The 10,062-nt window shown below is 51.3% G+C and overlaps 1 protein-coding gene across 1 annotated transcript; it reads right to left on the bottom strand.

Annotated features, from left to right (window-relative positions):
- Positions 1–8,462: 8,462 nt before the first annotated feature.
- On the bottom strand, positions 8,463–9,757 carry LOC145502837 (uncharacterized). The gene has a single exon (XM_081482230.1). The coding sequence runs from the start codon at positions 9,287–9,289 to the stop codon at positions 8,630–8,632; it is 660 nt and encodes a 219-aa protein (XP_081338356.1). The 5' UTR covers positions 9,290–9,757; the 3' UTR covers positions 8,463–8,629.
- Positions 9,758–10,062: the final 305 nt, after the last annotated feature.

The following is a 10,062-nucleotide window of genomic DNA, read 5'->3' as shown; positions in this document are numbered from 1 at the left end:
CGAAGAGTTGCGTTGCGTTGTAGACGACTTGGGTAGTGGGTTTGTGTAGGTTTTCGCCGAACTTGCCCCAGAAGGAGTTGAGCATGAGTTTGGCGGTGGCTTTGCGTCCTGGATTTTTCAGGATCATGGTCGGATCGAGAGCGATGCCTTCTTTCTGTTGGTATTGTTGCACGTACCGTGCCTTGTCTTCGGGGGTGTTACACCAGTTGGGGTAGCCAGCGGATTCCTGTTTGATTTTTAGCCAGGTGTTCACGTAATTGGCGAAGAGTCCTTTACGGCGTTGTTCTGGTGGGAAATGGTGGACTTCGTGTATTTTGTTGAGCGTGTATCCCACGGCAACGGCTTTCTGGATTTCGGGTGTGCACCAGGTCCCTCGTAGCGTGCGTTGCTCGGCCGTGTGAGGGCATTGATGTGATTTCTCTAGGAGGGGTTTGGTCATTTCGTGTTCCACGCACGATCGGCAGAGTGGGAAGGTGAGTTTACCTCCGTGTCGAAAAGGTAGAACGGGATGGTATAGTTCGTGAGGCGGCAGTATGTCTACTTTGGCCATGCCGAAGTACTGGTGTATGTCTTGATCGTCGGGGTTGACGATGACTTGTGGGTGTCCTACGGGGTATACGCATTCCTTGTTGACCCAGGGGTAGAGCGACGTCACGTCGACGTACTTGGTTTGTTCTCCTTGAGCCACGTCGGTCACGTGATGTAGTTTGACGGCGTTCGTGCGCCCTCCGAAGAAGGCTTCTCTGGGATCGAGCGGGTGTACGATTTCGAACGTGTCTAGGAACTGGCGGAGATCAGGGTCGGTTTTGACTTCTAGGTTCCAGTCGCATTCCCACTTGACGCAGAGCTGGTAGCCTTGGCGGCTGAGAAGGTCGTGTTTGCGGAGTGTGGACTCGTAGACTTCCTGTAGGGTGCGATCGGTGTGACAGATGGGATATCTGTCTCGTTTTCGAGGGAAACAGCGAGGACATCCGTGCCATAGACATCCGTGGAATTCGTAGACGGTTCGAGTGGTAGGATCGTATCCGTCCACGAGATGATTGGCTAGTCGGATTTCACCTCCGTTTCGCACGGTGCGTATACGATCGCCTTGGTCAGTGTGTTTCAACGAGTGTTCTTGCCAGGCTAGCCATTTCAGGGCTTTGACGGACTGATTGGATCGGGCGCCGTGCCATCCTCGAGGGGGTCTGGAGGCGATGGTGTTGGGTGGTACGAGTTTCTTGCGCCAGAATCGGTTGCAGGCGGAGGCGATGGTGACGCATTTCTCCATGGGGTCAAAGTCCGCTTTTTGTTTGAATTCTTGCCGGAACTTTTGACAGCCTGCTTTGAGGAGTTTGACGTCCGACTCGCAGTAAGCTTCCATTTCTTGCCGTTAGACGAAATGGTAGTTGTCGTTGACTTTCTCTTGGTACCACTGTTCGAATTCGGCTTTCTTTTTGGCGGACATGCCGTCGGGATCGTACATGTCTCGCGGTGGCATGGGATCTTCGTACTCTTGATTTTCTAGGGTGTTGAATTTGTGCGGAAAGAATCCTTTGCACAGTTCGTGGATTCCGAAGGTGGCTGGAAAGTTGGCTAGCGGGAATGGGAGAAAGCATAGGGAATCTTTGAAAGTCAGTCTGTCGGATTTTAGGGACAGTATCTTGGTGCCAACGGTGATTTGGTCTGTGACTTCTCGATGCGTGGCGTAACAGTGTTGCAGGATGAACATCCCGTCGTAGCCTTTGAGATTGTGAAAGAGGACGATGACGTCCCGATCGTCTCCGTCCACGTCGACGGCGAGGGATTCGAGGTGGTCGAACATGTCGGCGGTGCAGTTGGGACCGTAGAAGGAGCAGAATTGATCCTCTTCATCGTCTTCCAGGCAGAGTAGAATGGGTGTCTGATTCCCTTCGGCGTCGGTGATGGCTTCGTAGTCGCAGTACACTTGAAGGGGCGGATCTCGGTCCACCAGGACGCGTGTGTCTGGATCATTGGGTTCGGGTTCTTCGAAGGGTCGACCTTTGACTTCGTCGCGGGGGACGCGTTTCTTTTTGGGCTCGTCTTCGTCTTCGGGGATGCGTTGGATGTAACATCGGTGCGTCTGCAGAAAGACTTTCTTTTCGCAGATGTGGCATTCGCCCCATCCGCACTTGTGATCGTGGGTACGACGGTCACCTCCTCGTCCAGTCCTGTGTTTAGGTTCGTAGACGTGGCAACAGTCCGGACACTTTTTGTAAGTGTCGCAGATGGATGGAATGTTCAAGCTCCGCCGTTGCAAGTGGTAGTTGTAGCATTGGTCTCCGAAGAATTTTCTGTGACACAATCGGCATATGGAGGTGGGTGCGGGAAACTTGCCACGTGCTAGGGGTCGTTTTTTTTCGATGAAATCGGGGCAGTCCTTTCGTTTGCAGGCGGGACACCATTTACCGTGGCAGGGATGACGTTGAAAGTTGTCGTGATCGAATCCTCGATTGCATTTGTCGCAGAAGTAGGATTTGTTGAGGAACCCACTGAACGAGTTGCATCCATCGTAGTGACTGTCTTCTTTGATGAGACGGATGATCTTGTCCGAGGGTTCGGGTCCCGCGTAGATGAGCATGTGGGGCGGATCGATGGAAAGGACTTTGAGTTGGTAGCCAGGTAACGCGGCCTGAAACTGTTGCAGTTGTGGAATGCCGCAAGGTCCTTCGGGGACGTGGGCCAGACGGTGGAGTTCTTTGGCCAATCGCTCTTGGACGGGCAGCCCCTGTTTGAGGTTGTGGTAATCTTGGTCACGCGGATTCATGTCAGCGTCTACCAGGGCTTTCAAGGTGACGATGGCGCGAGCGCAGCATAGATTGTCTTTGTTTTTGATGGTCACGCGCGACCGTTTGACGATTCCCCGTACGGCGGCGCAACTCGGATTGTATCGTTTTCCGTGCCCGCTACCACGACCTGGGGTACGTATGAAGGTGGTTTCCATGGTGAACGTGTCGTCGGGGGTGAATTCTTCGTTGGAGTTGAGTTTGGCCGCGAGAGACTGGAGATAAGTGTCTAGTCTTTCACTCCCTTCTTCGAATTCGCGCACGGTGAAGGTGGTGGATTGAAAGGCGTGCGTGAAGGCACTGGACTGCATGGTGAAATGGACCGTGGAGTTGGGTGTCAGGGTAGGATCCTGAGCGATTTGTTGCTCGATGGATCGTTGAAGGGCCTGAGTCAATTCTTGGCCTAGATTGTCCCTGGGAGTCACGTCTCTGTGTTGTCTGAGCGTGGCTTCGAATCGTTGTTTGTTGAGGACGTTTCTCCAGTTACGTCGAGCGCCTACGGGTCTTAATTCAAATTCTAGGAGGGGTCTTGTACTACCACCTCCTGTTTGGATCATCACTCGGTCGAGAGCCGGATCAAAGATCCAGTCATCGTCATCGTCGTCGAAGGGGAAGGCTTCGTCGTGTGTCCGTCTGTTCTGTGAAAGGACATGAATGAGACAAAATGTTACGAACATCGCTTTTTAATTAACATACTCAAAGGGACTCTTTTTACATTCTAAGTTGACCTGGAACGCTTTCTTAACCACCTATTTTGAGCGTATTTAGTGGAGCGATAAGCGACGGGGTAGATGAAAGTCTTTTCTATGGAGGCGCGTTTCTTGGCCTCTTTTATAGTGGGAGCTAAATACGTTTTTTGGGGTTTATCGTCAATGTCTATGTAACATCCGTATATTCTCATATGTGGAAATCTGTCTACTCTCTCCTTTTTTATACAACACGGTGAATTACATCTACATTGAACAATCTTAATGTGTCCTATGCCCCAATGTTCTTTCAGTCTGCCGTATTCTACTATTTCCTTGAGAAGACGTCGTAACTTTTTGTTTCGTCTACGCTCGAGTAGGATTTGATTCCTGGCTAGACGCATGATGTAGTCCTGTAGTTCAGGAGGTAGTCTATCCCAGTCATTGTTATTCTGTGGGAGGTGAGGATAATATTCTCTTAACGTCCGGTATTCTGAGATAGGCATGATCTAACCCGTACCCTAAATACATGGCTCGCTTGAAGTTTTGTTCGTCCGTGTAGCACCCATACACGACCATGTGCCTATTTCCCATTCCTGGAATTCTTCCTTTGGGGCAATAACCTAGCAGACATGTCTCTAGAACCACTTTGATTGGACCTAACCCCCATTCTGCTTGGACATTGGCGAAGGCGCGTATCTCCTTACAGAGCTCTCGCCTCATTTCACGTTCGCGCGCCTCGACGAGAGCCTGGGCCTCTCTTAAGTGGAGGATGTGGGCTTGCATCTCAGGGGGAAGACGATCCCAGTGGCTCTGTAATCGGAAATGAGAGGTAGGGTATCGATCATGAGTTGCTTGAACGGGACGGGACTCGGTCTCTCCAACCATTGGGAGAATCTCATTTCTCTTTCGAGGGCAAGTTGCGACTCCGCGAGCGAGATTATGTACACTTGGATCTCGGGCGGCAACCAATCCCAGTAACTCTATGAAAAGAAGGTGATGAACAAGGCGTGACAAAGATGTCGTGAGACTTTGTAACCGCAAAACACGACGAAACAAAATCTCAAGTCCAAACGAAGGTAGAACTCTAGGATGAAGGAGGTGACGACGAGTCTCAGTTCCATGGGTCAGTTGTCTAGGGAAGCCACGACCGTACTTAGATAGCACGGGGTGCGACAGATTTGACAGTGCAACTTTTCCTGTGTCACCCCCTTGTTCACCATCTGATCATCGAGTGCCCTGGCGAAGCAATCGAAATGCACGTAGTAACGACAGCACTTGGTAAGAGCGCAGGTTTCGGTTCTAAAGATGACTTTCTCACATAGGGTGCATGTTATACTCACTGCTTCATGTTGATCCATCTGTTGGTTCATCTCCTCGTCGGTCAGCTCCTGTGCCATGATTTTTTCAAGCGCTCGATACAAGTCAAAAACTCAGAGTGACTTGAACGGTTCGAACCGATCTTTTTTATACTTACGGTAAAAACTGGATCCCAGGTTCACACGCGATCCGGTCCCAGTCTCCGACCGTGATGGGGGATACCCCCTATCCCCCGGGTCTACCCAGATCACGTGATGTCGGCTTTTTTGTTTGATTGGTTAATGATGGACATAAAGCGAGGTGTGCCTTTGGCATTTTTTCGGTTTTGGTGATGGAGACTGAATCTGGGCACATCAGCCGCCGCCGTACTCGAAGTCAGTCCCCCGAAGGATCACCGAGACGAGGACGTCGGCGCCGTCGTGCCCGATCACACGATGACGATGAACCACCGAGACGCAGTCGTCGCCTTCAGGGTCGTCTACCCGAAGAAACACCGATTCAACAAGTGTGTTTTATTTGTCAGAGAGATATTCACATTGATTCTCTGGCATCGTGCCGACGTACTCCTTGCTGCGGCGTGTTCATGCATCGGCGATGCTACCAGGAGATGGAGAGACGGGTTATGACCTGCGGCAACTGCCGACGCGTGGTCGACGACATTCAGCCTGAGGTCGTGTTGGAAACCGACGAGGAAATGGAGGAAGATGATAACGATGAGGAGTACCAGTTAACGGCAGGTGCGAATGATCGTTTAGTTAGAATGGATCGAGAGTTGGAGCGATATCGTAGTGAGGGTAGACCTTATCACTGCCATCACGAGGGATCGTACCTGTGGAATGATTTACCGTATGCCATCGACCCGGGCATTTGGACACGTTATTATACCTTTGTCAGAAATTTCGTGACTCTGTATCGGGATCGAGACCTGTACATTCACGGTTGTGTGCGTCTCCCCGTGGAACCGACCCGAGAGATTAGAAGTTATCTGTACCGTCTGTTCATTTACAACACTCCGTACTATACGTATAACTTGATCCGAATTCAAAGGTTCAGACTCTACTTTAGACGCGTGGAGGGACAAAGGGATATTGAGATTCGAGAGCTGTGTCTCTTACCCTTTCCCGGTGGCCCCTCGTTTTACAACGAGGACGGACTATGGACCTGACACTGTCTTTTTTTCATTTTTCGCAGTGGACTCTCATCGCAGAATGATTCATGACCACCTTGCTAATATGAGGGACCTCGGAAAACCCTTCGAGACGCACAATTCCTTGACGCGTTCCTGGAATCATTTGCCTTATCACCTTCCCGTCACGGTGTGGTTCCAGTACTACCGCGAGATGGAGAACTTTGCGCGATCCTCGGAGTTTCGATGATGGCGTTGATCTGATCTCTGTCGGCGTAATGCAACATCCGTTGACGTTTATTCCGATTGGCTTCTTTCAGGACGCTCGTCAAGAAACGACGTTGTCGTCGCAACCGCTTCATCGTTCACGTCTAACGTCCGGTTGACTAGTCACGCTCTTTTATTTCAAAAGTCTTCGAGAAGGTTCAACACCGTCTTGGTCACGACGCCGACCAGTTTACCAAGACCCTTTCCCCTTTGGACCCTCCTTCTTCCTACTCCCACTTGACGTAATCCCACTCGCCGTCTCCTTCGCCTTCTCCTCACCATGACGTGTTCTGACACGCACGCACTTTTCCCATTGAATGACGTAGGCAAGTGATCACGTGTCCTTTTTATAGAGGCATGTATCGGTCAGCGTCTTACGTAATAATGTCCAAACGTACCGAATAAGTCGCCTAGCGCGCTACCACCCCTTTGCGGCCTCATTCTTCTGTTGACGTCCACATACAGATTGTATGCTTTTTTCAAATTGCCAAAAAAACCGTTTCCCCTTTGGGTCCTCCTTCTTCCTACTCCCACTCGCCGTCTCCTTCGCCTTCTCCTCATGTCCGGTTTCCACCTTGAATGATTCACGAAGGGATCACATGTCCGTTTTTATAGAGGCGCGTGAACGAATCGTGTTTCGTAGTCTCGAAAGTATCGGTCGTACGTGGGAGATGTGAAATCCGTCACCACGTCGTCCAACGTTTGCATCTTGATCAAAAACCCATCCAATTCCTCCACACCGCCCAGAGCGTAGTTCCGCAGTTCGGTCAATGTCTTTTCGTACGTCGTTTAAGCGAATTGGGTCATGTCCATCTTGAGCGAATACTTCTTTAAATCGTTCCATCCTTTCAGTGCGGCGGCGAAAGCCATCAATCCTACCGCCACGTACCCGTCTTTCCACACGGATCCCACGACGATGCTCGATGCCGCGGTCAGTAAGGCCAGTCCGTTGAGAATGGCGTTGCACAATTTGTAGTAACCGAACATCTGCCTTCGACACCACCAATACTTGTGGTAGAAAGCGTACAGTCCATCCAAACGTCTCAACACGTCCAAATCCACCACAGAGGTGAAAGGTTCATCCAATAAACAGACCGAAGTACTCATGACTCTTTTCCAACCAGTGCCAAACGTAGTCTGACTTTCTGTCGGGACGTTCGATCCTTTTAGCTTGTTGCTCGTATTCCCAGATCTCGTCCTTGAAGGCGGTTTCTACGGATTGGTTCAGGATATCATGGACTTGTCTGTAACTATCGCACTCGTCCGCGATACGTTTCATGTCTTCGTGATCCATGCTGGTCGCATCCCAGTAAGAGCGGGAGCATCGACATAGATGTAGGAAGTAGGGGAACCACTTGACTTCGCTTCTCAGCATGTTCTCAGTTTCGCACACTGGTCGAATTGCGAGTCACCGTAGGACGTTGTCCGTTCTTATAGGTAGTCGTGATCGTATTCGTGGTCGTGATGCCTGCGATTCGTCGACCCGCCGCCGTCTGTTGTTGTTGGCGCAAAATCTCCTCCAATTGTTGCTGCATCTGGGCCTGATCGAGAACACGGTCTCCTCGCCTTCTTCCTCCTCGACCCGATCGAATCGACGAAGGCGATGTGGAGTCACCACCACTTCCACCTCCACCTCCTCCACCTCCGCCTCCACCTCCACCTCCGCCTCCGCCTCCGCCTCTGCCTCTGCCTCTGCCTCTGCCTCTGCCTCTGCCTCTGCCTCTGCCTCTGCCTCTGCCTCTGCCTCTGCCTCTGCCTCTGCCTCTGCCTCTGCCTCTTCCACCACTACCACTAGCGCTACTTCTTCTGCGACTGCCGGAATCACTGGAGGACGTCGGTGTGTTTTGACGTGGGACGCGTCTCGGTCGTTTCCCTCCTCGAACAGCGTGTGCCAAAGGTGTGGCGGATGTTATTCGGGGTGCACCGACACCCGTCGTGACATTGGCGTGCGACACGGATCCAGCGCTACCGACACCCACCGTGACGTTGGTCTGCGGCGCACCCGAGCCTGCGGTGCCTACTCCGACGGGCGAGACATTGGGCAGGGGTGGTGTCGGTAGGGACGATAGCGGTGAAGGGGGAGTGTTTAGACTCGCACCCACACCCGCTGCAGATGGAACGGGTGTACTCGCTCGAGGCAATGGACTCCAAGGCGAATAATCCTCCAGAGCCGAGAAGTTGAATTCGTCACTACCATAAGAGCTCATCTTTATCCATTCCCCTCTCTCTTTCTATCTTCTTCTCGGCGAGTTCTCGTTGCTTATGAACCAAATAATCGAAACCTTCCCCGTTATATGCGTTTATGATGGACCTCACTTGACGGTAACTCTCGCATTCCGTGACCTGTCTCATCGGTTCGTAGTCCAGCTCATGGGGATTCATGCAGTATTTGAGTCTGGTCTTGCATAGTACGATGAAAAGCAGAAACCACTCGACTTCGCTCCTCAGCATGACGGTGTCGCAAACTGATGGCATCGTACGAATCCTTCGTCTTTTAGCACATTGCTGAGGACGCGTTGATCGTCCTGACTGGCTGGATGAAGATCCAATAGCATGTAACCGTAAGGTCGATCGGTGACCTTTCGAAACGTGTCCAACACCTCCTGCCATTGCGTGGGAAACGATTGCAGAAGTAAATTTCGTATCCCCAACTGATCCCGAGGGTTCTTGAAGGCCGCGATGTAATGAGCGTTTCGGGAAATGGTCTTGGCGAATTTTCCGTTAGGGAATAGATCCTGGCACAAGTAAAGTACCGTGATGTTCCGATGATGCGAGTGTTTGGTGAAGAGATCCAACACGCGCTTGTCGTTACCGCCCTCGTCCATCAGATCGTCCAAGACCAACACGCCCCCTCCAGGAAACCATCGGGGTAACTGTTCGCTGTCGGGGATGCCTTCGTAAAACTTGACCCCGCCCTTCTTGAGCTTTTGGAAACCGTCTTGCCACGATCCGTAGCAGTAATGAATACTCTTCGGTGTTTGTTGGAACAAGTCGCCGTTCTCCAAGAGCAGTTTGGTCGTGAACACCGTCTTGCCGCACCCCGACGGACCCGCTATCAACAAACTCGACGGAGTGTGAAATTGAAACGCTTTGCGCCGTTCCATGATCTTGAAAAATGGTCCAGGGTTTCGAGACGCTCCGTTTTTTATCCGAACAACTTGGCCAATGGGGTCTTGACGGCTGGGATGCGTTTCAATAGACCCAATAGGGTGACCTTACGATTGAAACAGATGGGTTTTTTCTTGGCACGTCTCTTGATCTTGGCCATGGCCCTCTGGGCAGCGGCTCTCTTGGGACGCCCTTTTTTCTTGGCAGGCGCCGATCTCTTTTTTCGAGGTTTTTTCTTGGCGAATTTACTCAAGTCTCCGAACTTGTCCTCGTACCAATGCCTCTTTTTCATTCTTCTTTTCCTATCTTCCTTCTCGGAAAGCTTCGGCATGGCAGGGGCGGCTCTCTTGCGTTTCCTGCGCGTGGTCACGGTCGCTGGTAATTCGCCGGTGTCAAGGACAGACGGCGGTTGAAAAGACACTTGTCTTCTGGCGGGTTGAAGTATTTTCAGATTGAGTTGTCGTTTTGGCAGTTGGCTTTTCTTGAAATGAGCCTCACTGGGTTGAGGCGTTTTTCCACCCGCTTTTCCATAGCGTTTTTCTAACCTGGCTATCACGTCGTCCAAATGTCTATGCCCTTGAAACTGAAGAGCCATGATGTGTCTTGTTTTGTCAGTGAATCCACAATGAACCGTTTTATTTTCCTCCGCCCCTTTTTATGCACTCACAAAGTGATGGCGTAAGGACTTATTGCCGTAGCGAAGCACGTGCCAATAGGGTAACACTTGTAATCTCGACTAGCGTTCGTTTGAAGTCTGGCTCGGATACTC

The sequence above is a fragment of the Orbicella franksi genome, chromosome 11, assembly GCF_964199315.1.
Source record: "Orbicella franksi chromosome 11, jaOrbFran1.1, whole genome shotgun sequence".
Classification (NCBI taxonomy): Eukaryota; Metazoa; Cnidaria; class Anthozoa; order Scleractinia; family Merulinidae; genus Orbicella; species Orbicella franksi.
This window is presented reverse-complemented; position numbering and strand designations above follow the sequence as displayed.